The sequence below is a fragment of the Myzus persicae genome, unplaced genomic scaffold, assembly GCF_001856785.1.
Source record: "Myzus persicae strain clone G006 unplaced genomic scaffold, MPER_G0061.0, whole genome shotgun sequence".
NCBI classification, from domain to species: domain Eukaryota; kingdom Metazoa; phylum Arthropoda; class Insecta; order Hemiptera; family Aphididae; genus Myzus; species Myzus persicae.
The window spans coordinates 62713-85157 of record NW_019101653.1 but is presented as its reverse complement, the minus strand read 5'-3'; the positions used below and the strand labels follow the sequence as shown (position 1 = coordinate 85157).

At 35.8% G+C, this 22445-nt stretch overlaps 3 protein-coding genes across 4 annotated transcripts; 1 reads left to right on the top strand and 2 right to left on the bottom strand.

Annotated features, from left to right (window-relative positions):
- The first annotated feature begins 1316 nt into the window (after positions 1-1316).
- Positions 1317-3940, top strand: LOC111029960 (protein rogdi). 2 transcript variants are annotated; one of them, XM_022309234.1, is made up of 7 exons: positions 1317-1753; positions 1856-1927; positions 1990-2118; positions 2534-2694; positions 2773-2893; positions 2971-3177; positions 3242-3940. In XM_022309234.1, exons 1-7 carry the CDS (start codon positions 1718-1720, stop codon positions 3314-3316), a joined length of 801 nt encoding a protein of 266 aa, XP_022164926.1. In that variant the 5' UTR covers positions 1317-1717; the 3' UTR covers positions 3317-3940. The 2 variants fall into 2 exon arrangements, with proteins under 2 accessions (XP_022164926.1, XP_022164925.1); XM_022309233.1 differs by having other exon boundaries at positions 2968-3177.
- A 433-nt stretch (positions 3941-4373) lies between these two features.
- Positions 4374-7261, bottom strand: LOC111029956 (probable tRNA (uracil-O(2)-)-methyltransferase). Its single transcript, XM_022309223.1, has 4 exons — positions 6689-7261; positions 6304-6617; positions 6017-6241; positions 4374-5953 (listed from the first exon to the last, which is right to left on the bottom strand). The coding sequence occupies exons 1-4, from the start codon at positions 7107-7109 to the stop codon at positions 5174-5176; spliced, it is 1740 nt and encodes a 579-aa protein (XP_022164915.1). The 5' UTR covers positions 7110-7261; the 3' UTR covers positions 4374-5173.
- Positions 7262-10349: 3088 nt separating this feature from the next.
- On the bottom strand, positions 10350-19758 carry LOC111029952. Its single transcript, XM_022309217.1, has 3 exons — positions 19262-19758; positions 13517-13682; positions 10350-11471 (listed from the first exon to the last, which is right to left on the bottom strand). The coding sequence occupies exons 1-3, from the start codon at positions 19644-19646 to the stop codon at positions 10922-10924; spliced, it is 1101 nt and encodes a 366-aa protein (XP_022164909.1). The 5' UTR covers positions 19647-19758; the 3' UTR covers positions 10350-10921.
- Between the last annotated feature and the right edge of the window lie 2687 nt (positions 19759-22445).

Here is a 22445-nt window from a genome sequence, read left to right as displayed (position 1 = left end):
GATTTTTAGATTTTCAAAAGTTCTCACCTCCGAAACGATACTTCCAAAGCCCCTTATCACAAATCCTTATTAACTTCTTTGTCTTTTGAGGTTCAACCCACCTACGGACGCGACTTTTAAAATTGCAACGACTCAGTCTCCGTGGACCGAAATCCACTTTCAGCCCTTTCGGAGGGTCTGGGGGTCTCCCCCCTGCGACCCTCGGAGAGCTAGTACTTTTATAAAATGAATAATTACATTTTAATGATACAAATCTAATTAAAACCGTAAGTTGCAGCGTCATCTACCGATGAAAGCGAGCGCCGAGCGGTTGCGTAAATGCGAGGTATTATACTGTGGTATTACCATGTAATTATTCAATAATTAATAATAAATAATTAATACATTTACATTTACATTAGATGTATTGTTTATGTATATGACCTAATCTTTTGAAATAATAAAATTGTTTGATAGTGTCTACTGTCAAAATAGAATTTTATCAGATAATGTGGTAGTTTAGGCGACAATACTACTCTAGTACTATGGTATTTTAGTTTAAATTTTACAAAATTGTAATTATTGTGTATTATAGGTAATATAATTATAATACTACATAGGTAAATAGATATTTCACTAGTTATATTATTATTAATATTTAATGGTAGAAAATTATAAAATTACATGGGTACATAATTAAATACACATTAATAAATTATATAGGTACATGATAAAAAAAATGTTGAATCGAAGAGTGTTGAAGTTTAAGAGTTGAAAGGGTACATTAACTGTAAATTGACCTATTATCAAGCTTAAATATCGATAATGTAAGAAGAACATTTTGTTCCCTCGTTGGTTTTTACTATATTTTGATTTCTCAAGTAAGTTTTGAGTGTGGAATATATCAGAATTTAAAAATTCTCATAACTCATTTGAAAATTAAAATGTTGTAAAAAACCAACGAGAGAACACAGATTATGTTCTTACCTTTAAGCTTGATTATAGGTAATTTCGCTCTAATATTAAATTTAATAACGCAACACACCATTGGAACTGCTGAACACAAATTTGTTTTATTGATTGTCGTCCTAGTGTAAAACAGAGACATTAATATATGCGGGTGTGACATACTGACATCCTCCTAATTCTTGACCATTAATTTTAATTTATGTCACCGGGCACCGACTCCACAGAGTCTGCGATGTGTTTCGTACAAATGCGAAAATGTGATAAGTACACGGGCGCGGTTATCCTTATCACTTATCACGGCTAGTCCGCAGCAGCTGTTTCACGGCGCGCTTATCTTCGTCCCTTATCACTCTCTCCGCACTCGACAGTCGACCGTAATCCATATTATCGACTGACGAACGACCGAGACCGATCAATCATCAGGTTTTTCGCGTTTCACTAGTCACGACATCGTCGTGAATAAATTGTTTTTTGTACCATCCACCACAATATTATCACATTCGCGATTTTTTCGACGTCGCGGTTCCTCGCCAACAGCCGACGATCTCCGAAAGGGGTGGTATGAACCGACGTCGGTAATCTATCCTCCCGCGTTACCGGATATCGGCAGCCGTCAGCCGACCTCGATCGATATTATTCAATTATTGTAATGGGCTGCATGCGTCAACAACTACTGATGTCCACGGACAACAGTGGCAGCTGATCGGTGTTGTCAAGAGACCCATCGGGATAAGACGGGTGCACCGAAGACCTCTCTACATCAGCGACAATGGCAGAAGGTGACAAACTGGAACACCAATGTCTGGTAAGTATTTATCGATACTCGACTTGATGCAACGAGAATAATCTATCAAATGTTCTTCTTTATGGGAGCAATTTTGTTGTAACATTGTTTTTTTTGTTCTAGCAAAAAGAATTCGAGTGGGTGCTGAATGAAGAGGTGCACTCAATATTACACCAGCTGAACATCATACTCAACGTAAGTAATGAGTCAACTACCACATTCGCAATGTAATTATTGTTAAACTCATTTCGTTGTAGGAATGCGTCCGACGTTTTCCATCATGGGACAGTGACGTCCAGGTCAAACAGGAAAAATTTGTCCTGTCTACGTCACCAGACCAGTTGAAAAGCATCGTATCCATTTCTGGTGACACCATACTGCAGGCGGTAAATGTTCTTCTACCGCTTTTAGCTACTCTTTAAGCTATGATTGTTCGTCATTACTATCTACTGTATCTTAACTGCCACTTTGTGCTCATCACATGTTTCGTTTCGCTATAGTTTTGCTATTAATATCAAGGTCGTTTTGCTCAACAAAACATACAGTAATATGTTGCATGTCTGACTGATAGTTTATAAACCTCAACTATTTATATTAAGTACATATCAAAATATTATCTCTATACATTAATATTTATTTGATCACTTTTGTTTAAATCTTGTATAATAATAACGAATAAGTAGGTAATAAAACTATCATCTCTTTTACTGCAGTAGTCATAATATGATTGAAAATAAAAGTTTTTATATTTCTTCCACTTAAATGCATAAGTCTATTTTAATTGTATACAACTTATTACAGGACATACAATTTAAAGTACAGAGACATCAGCAGCAAGTAATGTACCGGACAAACATTCGTCACGACTGCCCGTGGAAATTGCATCAAGTTCAAGACGCAGGCAATCATCTAAGACAAGCTATTTTACAAATTGAGAAAATAGACAAGGAAACTATTTTCAAGTACTTAAATTTTATCTTTTATATGTTTAATTTTTTTAGTTGGCTTAATTTATTTACTTTTTTTGTTAATTTGTATAGTTCCTCAGAAGAAGTATTGCACATTCTGCGAAATTTATTAGGGTGTTTGCAAAGAGGTCGTACAAGTCTGATAGTTCCACGTAAAAGAACAATTGATGATTTGATTAAAAGCAGAAACATGGTAAGCAGCCCCTACTGGAGTAAAAAATCCACTGTGTATTGAAATTGCTAAGCCAATGGTTACGTTTGTTTCAGAAGTGTTTGACACCCAACTTACCAGAAGATTTGGCAATTAGTTTTTACATACAGAGTCATAAGCTAATATTTGCTGTTTACCAATTATCCAATTCTCACGGTGCAATGAAGTACGACACGTATCAAGCTGAATGTACAGTACCGTGGTTGAATGAAGTCCTCGTTCTTTTCACAGTTGCTTTACAGCTAGCCCAGCAACTCAAAGACAAGGTTATTATTAAACTTATATACACTCCAATTTGTTGTAATAATTAACATTTAATTTTTATGTTAGATCTGCGTGTTCACCCAGTACAGAGATATTACTCAGTTGTCGCGACCAGTTTCTAGCATTGCGATACAGTCATAAGTATTCGTTAATTTCTTTCTTTATATTAGGTACTATTATTAAACACAATCAAGTGATCAAATATGAAGAATGTATATAGTAAAATATACAATTGTATATTTTGGTTTGTTACCGATTTTCTTCAACAATCTTTTTCCAGCAATAATTTATAGCTTTAAGCTTTTCAAAAAATATATGTTTCACTTTATATTATATTTATTTGTAATCTTCTGATAAACGCCAAACATTTTTGATGAAATTTCATTTGTAATGTGATTTCTCGTTTCCATTATACGACAACAGTATTTTTTTTAATATTAAAAATTGTTATAATTTTAATTTTCAATACTATTTATAATAGATATCAGTTTTTTTTGTTTTATTTAATTTATTATTTATTCTAGTTACTTTTGTTGACAACACTCATAAATTTTGTGTAGTGACGGTGATATGATAACTATACAAGTATTCTTTTTATTTGTAAGTTATTTTGTGTATAGTATAATATATACTTAGCACCCTAAGTTATATTTAAACATTTTAGGACAATAATTTGATCTGATTACTATAATAAATTAGTTTAATAGAATATGCTCATGTTCTAGTTTTATATAATAAATTCACACAATTTGTGTGTTTAGAACATTTGTCTATTTATTTTTCTTCGATATTTTATATTATATTTAATTCAATACCAGTTGATAAGTTAATTATTATTAATTGACAATTGTTTTAAATCACGTACACTGGTTGTACATTATTTATGTAATCATGTAACTAGTAATTATTTGTTTTATGTTGTTGAACATTTTTTGAAAAATTATACTATTCGTGTTAAACTAATTAGTAATTACTAATAAACTCAAAAAAAAATGTATAAAGCGATTTAAAATTATTTCAAATAATATGCTTAAGTTAGTTGAAAAATATTACAGTCATACTAGGTAATTTAAGTTGTGATTTTGTTTCATACTATATGATTTTATTTATATCATAAAATGAGCTAAATCACAAACAATAAATTAACATAATTTATTTCCCACATGTTTATAATTTATTATTTACTGACTACAAGACATTAAAAATTGTATCATTATAACCTTAAAAATATATTATTTAATCAACATACATTTTATAATCGACAATCAGTAAATGACTGATCATCAGAATCATTTTCCTGTCAATATTTTGCTATCTATGACAATTTTAATAAAATATCATTAATTTTATTATGACCTATGAGTAACAAAATACACAATGCAGACAATATAATTTGACAGTAAATTATTATTACACAGCTGTTAATAAAACATTACACAATAATATGCACAGCTCAACAGATGTTTATTTCATAAAATACATATAAAAATAATTTATTTAATTTCAGTATCCATTAAATTTTTTACTAAACTTAACATGTATGTATAAGAGATAATGTATGCACCATTTATAATAATCACTCCCTCAGATTTCCTACTTAATTAAAATATAATATATGTGTGAAGGTATATTATATGAATATAAAAAATTTATTTTGTAGTAGAATCCCGTGTTTACATACAACACATCTAAAATAAGTAATACATAAGAATATAAGTGTATTGGTAATTGCTAAATTAATTTTGTTTTATAAATTACATTATATTTATATTTTTAAATTATGTGATTTGGGGGTCGAATGTTTCCATCATCAATGTTATTCCTTTTTATTCAATAAGAAATTGTGAGAGAATAACAAAATAGTCGAGTATAAACGAGGTTAAAGTTCCTACATCCATAAAAAAAATATATTTATTTTGTGTACAAATATTAAACTTGACTCTTACAAAAACTCGTAATAATAAAATATTAATACTTCATAACAATTATTTATCGTAATTAATGTATATTACAGCACTCGTCTTCATTTAACGGACACTTGTCTGGATAGTTATGATAAAACCAACACTTATGTTTCTTCCAAACTTTTCCACAGTCTTTCACTGGTTTCCTGAACCCAACAGTTCCTTTCTCAACCACAAAAATATACCTGTGATTTCTTAACAATGTTTGTAAACCACCACATTCTTTCTTCAACTTTTTCAGCCTCTCTTCGCCGACTTGTTTTGCTAATTCACTTATAGTGACGCGACACTTCCATCCATCTGAACTCTTTATCAATACATCAGCTACGGTATCGACCACACTGCGCAACAAGTCTTTATCTAATTTGGTGCAATTCCTAACCCTCTCTTCCGACGGCCTGGGCACAAATTGAACATTTTCATTGAATTTAGAATTTGCAAACTTTTCGACATCCTGCACAACTTGATCAACTTCCTGTGGCAAATAATTTTTTGACCAGCCAATGATGCATGTCCGTTTTGTTGAAGGTATCCGCAGACGGTCTATTTTGACGTTGAACTTGAATACGTTAGTACTTGTTTTTTCCAAGTATTTCAGATAATCATGGTATTGACTAAGAGATGAATCTGTACGTTGGTAACGGGAACCATTGAATTCAAAAGGACAACAAGGAAGGAGAAAAAATTTGCAGTTATAATTGCTACGTGAGGCAATTACAGGTACCCAAGGTGACAGTTCGTCTGAATGATTGCCTATGATCCAATCAGCTTTCGGAAATTTACAATCAGATGACGAAGGATCAACACTAGTCACCTGCAATGAAAAAATAATAACTTATAACTAAGAAAATTTAAAATTATATAATACCCACAATACCTTCAAAACTGTAGATTCAGGATATAGAGCCCACATCTTCCGAGATCTAACGTCCAATCCGACTCCACTATATCCTTCGCTGTTCAACACATGCACAAGTAAACCATTACCACATCCCATATCCACAAAACTTGGTTTGGTGTCGCCCCACAACAGCATCAGGTATGTGGCTGTTGCAATATCTTTATGTATATACTTCTTAGGATCAGTAACTTCTGTCCAAACCTAAAAATACAAAATTTAATTAGGTTTTTGTTGTTTTCAAATAATAAAATTGTTGAACCTACATTCATTAGCGATTTGGCATATTTTTCCTTTAGCCGACTGTACAAATGGCAATACATTTGAACACAAACGTGTGACAAAGACGAAATTATAGGTTTAGACCCTTTTTCATTGATGGCCCAATTAAAAAATTTTGGAAAAAATACATCGGTCATCCAGTGCAACGCCTTCTTGTCGTCTTGAGATTGGTTTGATGGCCTGGCAAGACGTAACTCCAAACAGTCTTCCACAAAATGAATATCATAGGCATATTTGACGTCATCACCGTTCTTCTTCGGCGTACAGTCGTAGAACAAGGCAATATTCTTAAGCCGGTCTATAAAAAGCACAACACAATATTATACTTTATCCTTATGTTTAAACTTTTCAAGTATGGTGAACTCTTACCGAAGACGCTCAGTCGAAAGTAATCGTTCCAGTCAACAGGCTTCTTGGTGAACAGCTTCCAGATTTCCACTTGGATATTCACACCGACTTTCAGGCCCAGACCCTCAAAGGTTTCCTCAGGATCACCTGCCCATGCTGATGGTGGTAGATCTGCAGCCGCCACCGAGGCCAACACGTCACCATATTCGCCGGTCAACGATTTAGTCAAGAGCCATTCAGCGCCCATCAGGTGTTTGATCAACAAGTGTGGTTTGGCATTCCATACGCTCACGGCGCTCCAAAACTTCTCGGCGGTCAAGTCGGAGGACTGCAGTCGTTTCAGAGTCGTCCACGACCATGACGACACTATGGGGCAGAATCCGCCAGAGCTTTGTGGATTGGACTGATTGGAGGTAAACGATCGAGAGCTTTCACCTGACATAAATTCGCCGGACGCACGTGTTCCGATTAAATTATAAAACCGTAAGGAATCAGAATTTACCGTCGTCGATTTGAGAGAAAAAATACTTCCTCCGTTCAAATTCGAAAGGATTTACTTTTGAATTCGAATCTTCAATGCGTCATTGCGACCACGTTTTGATAACAACAATAATGATAAGCATGGCAATCTTCAGCCATGGTGATAAGGTTTATCACCGGGAAAATGTGGAAGTGAATATTTTAAATAAATGCCAGGTCTCATTTTATATTTCAAAATGCTTTTCATTTTCCGAAGTAATCTTATAATACGAATTTAGTATTTACCTAGTATTATAAGTCGACAAAATTATTTTGTTCTCGTTTTTCAACGATAAAATTAAAGACTAAAAACCGGGGAACTTGGAATGCTGTTCAGTGTTCTGCTTCTTTTTCCTAGAAAATGTCTCATCAAACGATTTTCTTATTTTGTTATACTTAATTCAATTAATAACTGTAGATACTTTAAATGTTCACTAAATGGTTATTTCATCATCTACTATAGATGATAAAATTTTCAAAATATTTTGCCACCTTTTTAGGCATTTAGCAATTTATGGACATTTTCGATTTGCTTCCTTTATATGTGAATAAAATTATAATCTTTTTGACAGGTTGAGTTGATTACAAGATTTCTCTTGTGTAATTTTAATAACAGTTAAAAAATATTTAAAAAAATTTTATTTTATATAACTAGGTATGTAAGCATTTAAAGTTCAAATTTTGACAAAATTAGAAATTTAAACGACGAATAATAATTTTAGTTATTTTAATGTAATTTAAACATTTACATGTATGTACACAGACGCAATTACATTTTCAAATGAACCTTTTTGGTCAAAAATTAGTTCAATCTACTGTATTGTCTATTAGTAAAATAAATTACTTTAACAGCATATCATAAAATATACTAAATAATAAACAAAACCAGATACATGGTAATTTCGAAAAAACAAAATGCAAAATAAAAACTTTAAAAGTATAGATATCTCGGTTACATGGGTAAAATATGAAGACTGGAAACACGGGATTGGATTGAAATGGCCAGAGATGCATTCGAAAAATTATCTGAGATATTTAAATGTCGTGATTTTATTCTAATCACTAAGTTCAGAATACTTAGATGTTACATCATCACTATCTTATTATGTAGAGCCAATTGAGCCAAAACATAGGCATTAAGTAAGAAAATTGAGGCATTAAGGATATGGCTGTAGTGCTGTACCATCGTATTTTAAACATCTCATGGACAGACCGAGTGTCCGACGTGTGTGTACTTCAAAGAATGCAGAAGGAAAAGGAATTACTGAGGACTATAAAAGCACTGAAATTAGAATACCTGGGTTATATGATGAGGAATAACAAAAGATATGGATTGCTGCAACTTATACTTCAATGAAAAATAGAAGGCAAGAAAAATGTTGGTAGACGAAGGATATCCTGTTTAAAAAATCTCCGGGACTGGTTGAGTACAACAATTGAACTGTTACGACCATAGTTAAAAAGAGAAGCAATATTCAACCTGGTTACTACTTACTAACATCCGAAACGGATAGGGTCTTCAACAGGAAGATACTAAGTAATATATAGGCTAACATACCGTCTTCGCTCAGAATCGTTTTTTGTATTCAATGTCTTTAAACCATTGAATTCAAATTTAACAAATCCATTACGATGACCGTACGATGCAGAGATCTTTTCTACACCTCGAGTAACCCCCTAGACACTTAAGGTGCTGCAGAGCGGTAGGTCACTGACCACCTTTTTTTCTTATAGTGGTTTTGAGTTTATTAATAATAAATAATAATACATAGAATAGAAACCGATGTTAAATTATTCAACAAAAACATATATGTTTTGTAATCAATGCAATTTAGTGTACCTAATTTATTTTTTATATAAGCACTTACAATCATCTAATCTATAACGATAATTTGAACACAATTTATCTGAGCAGATTGCTCAGCGCTACGCACAGCACAACATACAAACGGATCAAAATGTTTATGTTTGACTGTCAGTCGTCAGGTCTGTTATTTTGGCATCTGTTTCCCACATATAGTTTGGCACCTAACTTAACAAAGTATTCTAATTGACTCTATTGAATACATTTCTATGAGGCTGTTTTGAGGTTGTAATTGATTTTTCTGCCTTGTGACCTACTTATTCCAAAACTATTGAATTTATTTTAAAATTTGTGTTGTAGCTACAATGTTTCAACTTCGTGTTTTCTATTTATTGTTTCTTTTAGTCATCTAAACATAAAACGTGTTATGAATAGATTTAGATTTTCCACTACTATGCACAATATTTTATGCAAAACAAAATAAATATTTATTGTCAGGTAGAAATGCTCAAGTGGAATATTAATCATTATAAAATCAGTAATTTGAGTCACTATTTTATTAATACATATAAAGTATAATAAAATTTTAAGGAAAAGCAACTGAATATTTTAAGTAGGTACCTATGTGTCCAATACAATAGACAATATAATACATAATTGTTCTAATATTAAATACTGTTAAAAAAATATATCCCTTAATTCCATTTTTTTTTTTCAACAAACTTAGTTTACAATAATGAAGTTTAAGTTAGTTTAACAAATAAATTGTGTAACATTTAGTGTAAATAGATCATAGTTTATATTGTTCTTTACACTTTTACTGTATTATATACTTCATCTGAGTGTAAATATAAAGTTTCAGATCCAAATATCCAATAAAAGGAATCTTGGAATCAGCCAAGTCACGTGGTTTGCCAAATGCATATTTTGCACATAAGATAGATCCTTGAACAAGTATTTAAATTTTAAACCTATATGTCTACAATATACATATACGTTAGGCTCTAAATGCCCTCTACAAGTAATACTTTATACAATACTTGAAATCATTAAAAGTACACAAGAGTGACAAAGGAAACAAACGCTCTTGTATCAATAGTTTTTTTTTTTATTTACAATTATTGTAATTTCTGACAAATGTATACATAAAAAAAAAAAAAACAATAAACATAAGACTGTCATGGTATAAATAGTGTTCATACTTATTAGTCTACATTACATGTAAATTTATTTTGTACACAAAAAAATGGTACACACATTCTCTGCAGATGCAGAAAATGTTTGAGCAAAAAATATAATTATCTTTACATGAGCTTAATAGGTATGAAGTATTCAGACTTACACTAACAATATTGAATCACACTGTATAAGTACACTACAATGGAATGCATAACTTTTATAATATAGTCATAGGTACTAAATATTTAACACATTATTATTATCACAAAGCCATTTTGGTGGCAAAATTCGGAATGTTTATATTACAAAAACTTTCTTTCAGAGTGCTTTCCTACATTTACACTAATTAGTATAATAAATATAATATATACCCGTCATTTGTCTCCACGGGTCAAAAAATAATAATATAAATAATTATCTCTTAATTCTGAGTGATGTGTATTAATAATAATTGGTGTTGGACATTTCAGAAATTGTATCACGGCCATTCGATAACTGTAACACTTAAGTCATTGGAATTTACCAAACAAAAAAATAATTATATAATAATAATAATAAATTAAGCAATTTGATTGTAAAATATGAGAACGACAAGCGATCAACATCTCGACCAAAAATTGGTGAGGGACATCAAAAATGCTAATATAATATAATGTATAAAAAAGGGAGAATGGTACAAAAACAAAAAAAGGCTTATTCGTAGAGAGATGAGAGAGCAAGAGAGGGGATATGGATTGTCGTTTGTACGACACTCATTCGTAGTTTTTATTTTTGTTCATCTCTTCTTCGGCCTTGATGACGATCTCGAGGACGCGGCGCTTGATCTCCGCCTGGTACGCTTGAGGTAGGCCCTTGGTCGTCTCGGCCATGCTGTAGAAGAACAGGTCGACGGGGTGCACCTTGGCGTGGGTGTGCTGTTGCTGTTGTATGTGGTAATAGTGGTTCATGTGGTGTTGGTTGAGCTTGAGCTGGGCGGACGAGTCGGCCTCCTTGGCTGCAGCCGCCGCCGCGGCTTCCGCCGACCGCTTGACCCGCTTGGCGACCCGGTGAAGGGGTTCGTGCTTTCCATTGCTCAGGATCTCCACGTCCGGGTACAGCAGCTCGTCGTCCACGCCTCCCTCGTCGTTCGAGTAGTTGCCCGCCATCTCCTTCATCTCCACGCGGGGCTCGGGCATCTCGTCGTAGTCATACGACATGTTGTTGTACGGGCTGGAGGACCCGTCCGTCTTGCAGTCGTCGTACACGACCGCGTAGTCCTGGGTGGGTGAGTGTTCCAAGTTCAGCATTTTCTTCAGAGAATACCTGCGCAAACGGAACAAGATAAAAATAAGAAATTGAATAAAATGTAAATAAAAACATAACTAAAAAGCTGTGTTCAACGAGTGTACACCGCAATTACCTACACAGCTTATATTGCAGCAACGCGTTTACCTATGCCAAAAGTTTTTTACGACAACTACAATAACTCTTTATTATATTTTTAAGTTATGTTATGTATTCCTAATTTCAAAGCGAATCGGTCTGATTGTATAACTTCACAAAAGACACAAAAGACTATTCATTCAGTCTTATATTTCAGAGGTAGCTATGGCGAGGAGAGGCTGTTGTCCCGGGTGGCAAATTCAAGTGATTGAAGACTTGACAGCATTGACAGAATATATGTATTGAAACAGACTCCGCCAGAGAATAAAATATAATGATTAATGGCATTATGAATTAATTTAGCTAAGCCCGTAAAAAATTAAATAATAAATCAATCCATCATCAATACAATTATGTAATACGAAAGAAAGTATAATTATTAATAACTTGTTTAATATTATGTTTTATTTGCTTTGTTCAAATGGTTTTTCTTATTTTTATATTACCTCGAAGCAATTATAAATTGTTTTTTCTCAGTTAAAAATATTATGTATATTTATGAGAAGAGGTGGCAAAAAAATGAACGAAATTCTTAATACGACTTCTATACGCCGAATTATACATGGTAATTAAGGATTTCAATGCGACATACCTCTTTATGTCTTATACATCCCGAGACCAACAACAACAACAAACACTTATCTGTTTTCGTCAACGAAGCAATAACATTTTTATTATATAGCAATATTAAACCTAATTTTTAAACGGTCTAATATAATATTAAAGCTATGCGACCAGTACGAATCTATTACGATTCGTAATTCGTATAATATACAATATTATTATCTTCTCTAAGTGCGAATTGACTGCTTTGTGTGCTATGTTTAATCCCAACGCTATAATAGTAAACGAAGTGTCGATGCAGATCCTTGGTCGGGAGCAGCAACAGATCGGTACGTGCCCTTGCTGCAGTTCGTGTTAGCATGATCGTGTGGCGCTCAGAGGTTCTCCCACCCAACCACCGACCGACCGACCGGAACAATAAGAAACTGACTAACCGTCTCGAACGTTCGAGAAATCCGTACACAAACCCTACGAAGGTGTCAATTATCATCGAATATAATATAGACTATATTCTGCTCTTTTAAACTTTATAAAAGATGATTGCCGAGTAATTTCAGCTGACAAACGTACTCATATTATGTAGGTACCCACGAATACGTTCGACATGGATACGATAAATGCATAAAATGTTCACCGCAACAGTTCGGTACCTAAACATTTCGTGTGCCAAATGCCCAGATGTCATTACGGATGTTGTGCGGGTGAAGAAAAAAAATTAAAATATAATTTAATAGGATTGTGCATATAATACGGCTATTCCGGCTAATATCGTGGTCTTAAAATATATAAGACTTTTTATATGAGACCGTGGCTAATATTAATATCGAATAAATTTTCGTTTTGATCGGTTATCTTTTTCAGTTGTTTTGATATTTAATCATAAGAAGTTTCACCTACGTGGGTACAGCATTACAATTTACAATTTGCCTGTAAACATACGTAAAGTTGACTGTGTAACAGCTACCTATATATTATTATTCTTACTGCAGTAAAATTATGGTAACACGTATCTTATTATGTACGCTTATGGCTCATTCGGTAGGGGTGGAGGGGGGACAGGACGCGCCCCAGAGTCACAGACCGAGACATTATATTGTTCGTAAGATTTTTAATCGGCGCCCGCTATTTTGTTTTCTCACGTATTCAATGGCCTACAAACAACAAACTTCTATGGTTTCGGTAGTTATCCTTTCTTTCTTTCTGTTTTAAACTATACCACTGGTGTCGCTTTGTCGCAGGACTAGAAATGGACGTACCTGTTCTTTGCAGGAACCGAGCCGCCCAATTCAAAGGTTAAACCGCGGTACGTATATAATATGGTTACTACCTACGCGTTATGTATGCAAACAGTAATAACTCACCCTCCGATTTGCATAAAGGGTAAGAGAAATTCCATTTCCTTTTGATACTTCCAGGGCTTGCCCTCGACGAACGGTAGGCCGGGTTTGAGATTCAATCCTTTGGTGCGTTTGATGGACACTCGGAAATTGTCGCGTAAACGTTTCCAGCGCAATTTGACATCGTTAACTGTGGATAATACGTAATATTTAATAACAATTATTGGTGTTTAGGAAGGTATCACAGTTGATAGAACAGTTAAACACGACAATCGTGCTGGGTGAAATTATGATATATTTTCTAAATCAACCAAACATTAAGAGTTAACATATAATTTCACACCACCGACTTCTGTCAACAAATGACAACCTAAAAATGCGTGACTCACGACGGATACGGTCCACCTCGGTGAGCGTCTTCCTCACGTATATAATTTCTTTTAAAGATAGAACCTGCGGGGCGGTTAAATAAGCAGACAATATTTTGACCCACAATGTTTCAGCCGATGACATATACTTCAGCTGATGGCATTTTATGCGACAAGTATTACATTAGGTTTCTTTATGCACTCCTTTATGCCAGGGTTAAATAAACATATTTAGATTTACACATAACTGATGTAATATGCAAGATAATGTTTATTAAATAGAATGATTATTATGTCCAGAACTAAATGTGTATGCCACTTGTTATGAATTCAAAATTAAATTCATTGATATGGAAAATAATTAAATTCACAGCCCTAGTCATTACCGATAATGAGTATAGGTACATATTTTTATAAATGTTTGGGTAAAACCACAAGATTTTAATTAAAGTGCTAAATTAGGTAGCTATATATTTCTATCATAAGTTACAAACTGCAACGGTTCCATCATTTAAATCGTATAGGTACTACAATATTTACGTATCACATACAATAATACACTATATAAATAGATCATATTTTACTTCCGCGTGCGATTGATCATATTAATTTCTCTCTTCGTCAGTAAACACTATTACTAGTCATTAGTCAATACAGCGAATCATATTTACTAACTACCTAGTATAACTGTTTATGACTTAATAAATCTAGTATCTATCATATTGTAATTTATACTACCTTGACTATATTATGCTTTAAACGTCTACAGTACTAAAGGTTGTTTTATGGTTTTATTTTATATTACTAATACGAACATTCATGACAAAATGGAGAGCTTATAAAGCTCCGACAAGTTAATATGCTCAAGTAAAAAATGGAAAATAATAAAAAAATCTGACGACAGTCTCCTAATTAAACGTTATTGCGTATTACTCTCTCAGTGCGTGCTACAAGATCACATATTAATAATATTATTATTTATAATAAAATACAATAGAATGGTTTTAGCGACAATTGCACTCGATAAATATTGTCGTAGGTCGTATAAAAGTAAATGGAAATCGACGAAATAAAATAAACGGTACCTACTATACCGTAGCTTACATAATAATATGCAAACGGTATCGTATAATAATGAACATTCTCTGCGGCCGGCGCTCCATCTGCAGCACACCAGTACTAACTGTAGTAGAGAACAGACAATGAGCAGTCACAACACTCACAAAGTCACAACGATCTATATTATGGTAAACAGTAATCCATGAATAAGAAAATAACGTATTGTTGAGTTTTGAGTGGCTTACTGCGCATACATCCTAAAACTGCAAGGTCGTCCAAATTGTACAGTACCAATGAAAAAGGATCAAAAAATTCTTGCGGAAACTTCGGCAAATCTATAACTTCGAAATTCGTATGACTGCGTTATCTGTTTGGGTACCCATCATGCTATTATATAAGACATTATTATAACACGGACCGGTCGTTTCGTTTCTATACTATATTGCAACATGGAAAAATACCACCTGAAATTCCGTTCCGCAGAACGCATTTTCGAAAATAGAAACCTCTCCAACACATTACGCATATACTATATACATTGCAAGCATGTCGTAAGGCTAAAAAAAGTTCATGCGTGGTGCTGTATTACGTGTGTTATTTCTCCACTCAGACAGGCCATTCATTTTTATTCTGTGGACAGGCTATCTTGCCATCTGATAATTGAATAAGGGTGTCGGAGTTCATTTATGCTGGTACAAAAAATTCCACAGCAGGATTCCTTCTAAACGTAAACTAGTCAGATTTCAATTATTTTTGTTTTATTTATTTAAAAGATGAAAATTATACACCAGTCGCCGCATTACACACCCCGATTTTAATTATATTTTTAGAAATTGTAATAATTTATCTAACACTAATTCACAAGTTTTAGATATTTTGAAACTTATTTTTCTGACGTTATTCAAAATCAATTAAAAAGTCCAATATAAATCAAGATTTTCAATTTCAAATGAAAACATTATGATAAAAATCTGAATCCTCTACGAGGCGTCATCGTTATTCCTGTAAGGTAGTAATTGATCGTTTAAATGGTTTGATTTAATTGTTTTCCATATGACCTGTTCAACGGTCGAAACTTAATTAGAAATTTCTCTAATTTCTGCCCCCCCCCCCCCCGGTAGACGGATCCTATATAAATGTTCTCATTGCAAAGTAATCGCAGATAGTGACAATTTTAAATAAAGAATAAAAAATATCAATACGAACAGTAGACGGTAGTTACGACATTCGCGAGGAAATCGTTATTGTCACAGATTTCATTGAACTTTCCACCCTATCTAGAACACGAGAAATAATTTGAATATGTTTTAGAAATTTAAGTCCATAAGTTCACATAAACAATCGTATAATACTCATACGCGTTCTCGACTCATCACAATATAAAAAACCTAAGCAACATTTTTTTCGTTTTGGTAAATACCGACGGGCAACTACAGACAATGTTGTCACGACACATTTTTTGTGCACGCGTATGCAACGAAGAGTGGATGACATAAGGTAAATATTTGTTTATTACCTATTTCAAAAGTACCGCATAAGAATTATATTGCTGTCTGTATGTGTGCACAATAAATACATATTATATATTATAACTCAAATCAGTGGCCAATCACAAATATTTGAAAATTCGAAAAATTTGTATGTATTTATACAATATTTACACACGTTCGACAATTAAAAATTTCACTTGAAATGTACACTTTTGTCTTTTTGCTAAACAATTGTGTGACGCCCGGAAGAGAACTGACTTTTCGATCAGCAGCAAACCAAATAGTTTATAGTGCCTCCAACTTCGTAAACAGGGTTAGTCAAACTTGTAATGGCATTACGGGACCTGGACACGAAATCAAATACTCGTCAAAAGAATAATTAAACCTATTTTGCGACGGTTGTATTTCGTTTGTTTGTGTTACACTAAAATTTAGTAAATACGATATCGCCGATTAATCTGTTCTGCGTATAATACACGTCATGCCATTAGGTAATAATATGCTACATTATAATATTATACCTACTGATATACTTGTGTGGAATTTATATATTGCGTTGTGTAAATATTATTTACGAAATTCATCACAATGACTCTGCCTGACGCGCAATTCGATGATAATATTTCCTTTTTTTTTGTAACGTACGATATTTTTGCATTTACGTTTGTTATATTATAATTATCAAACTTGACGAGAATAGAATATTATCAGACGTATTAAACGTACACGACAAAATATCATAATAATATTTAATCGTTTGCCAACGATTTTCATATTATACTATTATCATTCGATCACATTATCCCACGTTCACGCGAACACTCGCTTCTTCGATCTCGATTGCATATTAATATAATTTAACGGTGTACGATAATAACATTCGTACACAATTTATATTATTCTATGATAAAAATACCACCTAAAATCAGAGTGGTAATTAATTACAGACGTAATTTATGCATTAAAAATGTAAATATTGTTATTTATTAACCGGTCGTAAATACGTAATCAATTTAATAATGTAAATTTCTGTTATTCTCAAGTCCATTCAAACGTTTTTTAGTTTTCCACGTGTTAATCATACTCACACGCCTATATTATTATTACCTATAGACTATAATTAACTTCTTAGATATCTGTGTAGTCGACAGTGATTAATTTAATTTTTTGTATTAGTTTAATAGTAACAGTAGTATAGTTAAACACATTAAGTATATTAAACATAATAACACATTCGGTATATAAATAATATATTATGTACCTGTTCAGACGTTCAGTTATATTTGAGTAATTAATTTTATAAATGTTTTTAAAATTCAGAGCGATAATACCTAACTTAAAACACAGTTCACAGCTTCGTAATCGTTTATCTCGCGCATTGATACAAACGAAACGATTAATATTTTCTCATACGAATCTTTTCGTTAATCGTAATATTATATTATAATAGATATCATGACCTTCCACAACTCTCCGTTTAGATAAACGCGATAAGAAGAATCTAAAGAAAAACGCGCTGTTATTAACAATGAAATGGCTACATAGACATGACATTAGATATTTTGTTTTTGTCATATCGCGACGATTTTTGTTCGTCGGCACTGAAACAACCGGCGGCGTACAAAAATAATGAACGTGTCACGCGGCAGTAATACTATGTCGTTCACTCGTTCTACGCCGTTGTCCGGTCATAGGTGAAAATAATAACACCAAAATAATATGGACAACTGTTGCTGTAGTAGTGGTGAACTCTGTTTATGAAGCTAATCCGCTGCCGCCGTCTTTATTGCGAGTCCGGACGAGTTGGGCGGCCAGAGGGGCGTCGGACGGAGGGACGCGAAGGGGTTTCCAAACACCAATTCGGCGGGGGGGTACGGCGAGACCAGAACCAGAACAGCGGCGGCGGCGGCCTGAAAAATGTGCAGGCGGCGGGCGGTCCGTGGCGAGTACCGCGCGAGTAAGACGGCGGCGCTGGCGTTCCGGCACAGAAACGACGTTGCCGGCGCGTATCGCCGCCGCCGAACATTCGATGCGGCAACCGGTGGAGTTTTCACCCTTCGCCGGCGGCGGACGCCACTGCCAGCGACTGCACCACCACCGCTGCCCGCACGCCATTTACGCCGAACGCCGCGCGTCAAGAGATTGGCGACACTGCTGGCGAGCGAGCGCGCCGGTCCGCCACCGCAGCCGTCGTGCGGGCGTAATAATAAATACGTGCGCGGCGGTCATCAAACCGCTCGGCCCATCCGGTTTCGTTGTGGTATTTCTCCTCCTCCCCCCCCCCCTACCCGACGACGAGTACCGCTCAGCACCGCATGTTCGCTCGCTCACTCGCTCGCACGTATCGCTCGGCCGGCGACGGACGGACGCGCCGTCGTCGTTCGCACACGCACATACGCCGAACAAAGGAGACGCGCGACGCGGCTGCGGCGCGCACCGAAAATCCCGTCCGTGTTTTGCTCGCGCCGCTCTTGTTTTGTTGTTGCACGGGTGGGCGAGGGCGGCGCGACGACTGGCGCGTCTTGGTGGGGGCACATTGCTATTACTGTTATTATTATTATTTCTCTTACAAAACAACCCCTGCAACATGTGTTTCTCCCACCACCACCACCGGCGCCGACGGATCGCAAACGCGCATTTTTCTCCGCTCAAACGGCGAACGGCGAAAACACACGAAATCATCGAGCAAATAATTTTTTAGTATTTACAGGGTTGAAACAGCAGCGCGTTATCACAACATTTCGCACAACGCGCCTTAATTAAAATAAACATTAATTACCATCGAAATCATAATTTAATTTCTATAGGTATCCATCATACTACATAATAATATTTATAATTAATCAATTTACCCGGCATGCCAAGCTCATCTGCCACTTCCTTCCACGCCATGTCCCTCTTGTCGATGTACTTGTACTGATCCTCGTCCGTGTCGTACAAAACTTGGTGCTGCTTGATCTTGTTGATCATTATCAGATCGATGTTGGTCTCATTGGCGATCGCCATTGCGGCGGCCACGACGGACGCCGTGGACGATGCCGTGGTGGCGGCGTTCGAAGCTACGGCTGCTGCAGTGGCTAGAGCCACAGGTGACAGCGACGTGGTAGTGGTGTCTGCCGGTAGCGATACGACGGCGCCGGGGTAAGGATTGTAGTATGGTTGTTGGTGTAGTGGATGATAGTCACGGCGGCGGCGTTTTCGTCGTTGCGCGCTCGGCGTGCTCGCTGGCGACGGCATGGATGACAACTGGTGGCCGTGGAGGCGCGGCGACCGCGACGAAGGGCTGCCGCCGCCGCGCCGTCACGGCGTCACGGAGCGCGTTCGGTTCTCGGCGGCGGCGGCACAGGCAGGCAGCTGCACGCGAACGCCACACGGGTAGGTGGGTGGGTGGCTGGTTTCGGGGGGGAGCGGCGGCGTTTCGGTCGGTCGGCCGCCATGTTGCTGCGGTGCGTGCGTGCCGCCGGCGGGTCGTCGTGGCGTGCGTGTGCGAGTGCGTGCGCGCGCTCCGCGACCGAGCGAACCAGCCGCAGCAGCAGACGAGACGCTTGCCCTTGGACACGGCCGCCGCCGTCGCCCGACTGTACATAAACAAAATAATAATAATAATAATAATAATAATAATAATATTACTCTGCACGTTGCGTACGTGTAATGTTATTATGTACGCCAGCGTTATTATATATATGTGTGCGTGTGTAACGTCGAAACACGCCGGCCGCCCGCTCGCCCCCTGCCGCCGTAGTGCCAACCAGTTCGCCCGACCCTCCTCGCCCGTCGTCGCTGGCACCCGGACGACGGACGACGGCGACCCACACGCGGCGCGTTAAACCGTGAACGACGACGACGACGACGACACCGCCGCCGCCGCCGCTCGGGGTTTTTTCATTCCACGTACGGTTTGGTTCGCATCGTCGTTCGTTTCGCCATTATCGTCCTCGGTACTGGCGACCGGCGCGAAACCACAATGGTTATTGAGTCGCGGCAAAGACCGTTCGGGAATTCATCGGCGTCGAACAGTGGTGCCCAATTTGTGGGGGTGTGTGATCACCATCCTTTTGGGGATGCCAATTGCCAAAGCGTTGGTCAAATGTTGTAAAAAATGTGTACGCACTACGTACAGCTACGTACATTGGAAAATGTTGATCGTGTTCAAGTCGAAATAATCGAATGGAATTAAAATGCCCTGCAGTCACTAGAAACACGAACCAATTGGATTTACGATCGAATCATCGATAGTTTTTACTTGAACTCGTGAAGGGTTGTGGATGATGGTTAAATTTCATTAATGGGCTCAAAGTGTCTAAATTCGCCACTGGTGACTACAAGTCCTATATGGTTTACAAATAATGATCCTATAATTATAATATAATTATTATACAATACATTTGCGGAACAAAGTAATAACAAATAAATAAAAAAACCAGCTTAGGTGTTAGTGCCCATTGAGATCGAAGTAAACTCCATTTCGATATTTCAGACAAGTGTTTAAAAAAAAAAAACTTAAAAACTGTTTATTTTTATATCCCATGATTTATTCATGCAACGAGACTCAACAATTGGAGATCTATATTATGTCCGTATAATTCTGAACTTGTCTTACTATTCCTGAAACTATCATTAAATTATGATCTTTTTACAGATCGGATATAATACGGATCACAGTAGACGATAAAAATGAATTCGATCGCATCGCCGAGGAGTCGGTAATGGTGATTGCCGATTGGTGAGCAACCGATCGGTGGCGTTCGGAGTGTTACAATAATTTACAACAAACACGTGACGTATGTATACGTATACGCATACACGAAGACGGTTCCACGTGCTCCGCCTATCCTGTAGTTGTGATTTATCACCACCTCAATGAATTTCAACGCAGCCCCTCTCCGAAAAAAAAATTCGGTTCAAACCCCTAATTTTATTCGACGGTATTAGGCGCTGTGTTCGTTAGATGCAAGGCACCTATACCATTACGATAATTATTGTATAATTATTGCGATCGGCGCACATAGGTTTTTAACACATTCTGCATTCATTAGTCATTACTCATTACTCATTGCTCATTTTTCAACGTCGTGGCTTATACTACGTATTATGTACTCCGATAGTCCGACGATTTGTAAACTATAATAATATAATATTGAGAGTCCGCTATTTTGGAATGTTTTCCAGAACTTTCTTGTCGCAAACGGCGTACCATATTGGGGTATATAGACTCCCCCCCCCCGACAATTTAAGCGGTACTGGACATTTTCCCCTGTACAAAGACATTTCAACTGAATCAATATTTATTTTTATATATTTTTTTTACACATAATAATAGGTTGAAAAATAGGTATTTATATAAGTTTTTATAATCCGTATTTGTTTAGTGTTTAATGTATTTAATATTTATATTTTTAGTGAATTTTGTATTGGCATTTGGCAAATAGTAAAAGTGTTTTTATGTAGTATTATTGAATTATATTTATATATTAATTTAATAAAATTATATTAAGCAAATTTATTTGCATTGTATATGATTATTATTATTTAATATTTTTATTTTTTGTACGGGGGGGAATTGTCCTGTTCGGAGGGGAAACGTCTTAGATTCCCATATTGGACACTGCATTTAATCTCGTTCACTGGTCATATGGGATAAATCGCATTCTTTGTATTATTTCCTAAGCGATTCGATTTCATCAATGAGAAGCATTCGTCAATATATATATATATATATATAAATATACATATAGGTTATGGGCTTTTGCGTTTTTTTTAACCCAGTCGAATTGCTTGAATTCTCGTATAAAATATCTGCAAACTCTCTTGTGGGCAATTAAATATAGTGTACTATACGCTGTTGAATGAATCGTTTTTTCATTGTGGTTTATATACAATACTGGCTGTATTATCCGATTTTGTCTGGGAAAAAAGTACAATAAATTATTAAATACTCGCGGCGCTCGAGGTGTATATTATGAATTAAGCGTATACCTACCTCAGCATGTCGGTGTACCTCGAATAAAAAGTAACGACTTACGATTATTATCGAAA

Bases quoted from the DNA above. Each gene is read 5' to 3' on its own strand.
- LOC111029960 (XM_022309233.1), top strand. From the start codon at position 1,718: ATGGCAGAAGGTGACAAACTGGAACACCAATGTCTG. The intron at 1,928-1,989 runs GTAAGTAATGAG...ATTTCGTTGTAG, and splicing joins AGCTGAACATCATACTCAAC to GAATGCGTCCGACGTTTTCC. The intron at 3,178-3,241 runs GTTATTATTAAA...TTTTTATGTTAG, and splicing joins CCCAGCAACTCAAAGACAAG to ATCTGCGTGTTCACCCAGTA.
- LOC111029956 (XM_022309223.1), bottom strand. From the start codon at position 7,109: ATGTCAGGTGAAAGCTCTCGATCGTTTACCTCCAATCAGTCCAATCCA. The intron at 6,242-6,303 runs GTAGGTTCAACA...TTGTATTTTTAG, and splicing joins ATGCCAAATCGCTAATGAAT to GTTTGGACAGAAGTTACTGA. The intron at 5,954-6,016 runs GTATTGTGGGTA...TTTTCATTGCAG, and splicing joins CTGAATCTACAGTTTTGAAG to GTGACTAGTGTTGATCCTTC.
- LOC111029952 (XM_022309217.1), bottom strand. From the start codon at position 19,646: ATGCCGTCGCCAGCGAGCACGCCGAGCGCGCAACGACGAAAACGCCGC. The intron at 13,683-19,261 runs GTAAATTGATTA...TATTATCCACAG, and splicing joins AGATGAGCTTGGCATGCCGG to TTAACGATGTCAAATTGCGC. The intron at 11,472-13,516 runs GTGAGTTATTAC...CCGTTTGCGCAG, and splicing joins CCCTTTATGCAAATCGGAGG to GTATTCTCTGAAGAAAATGC.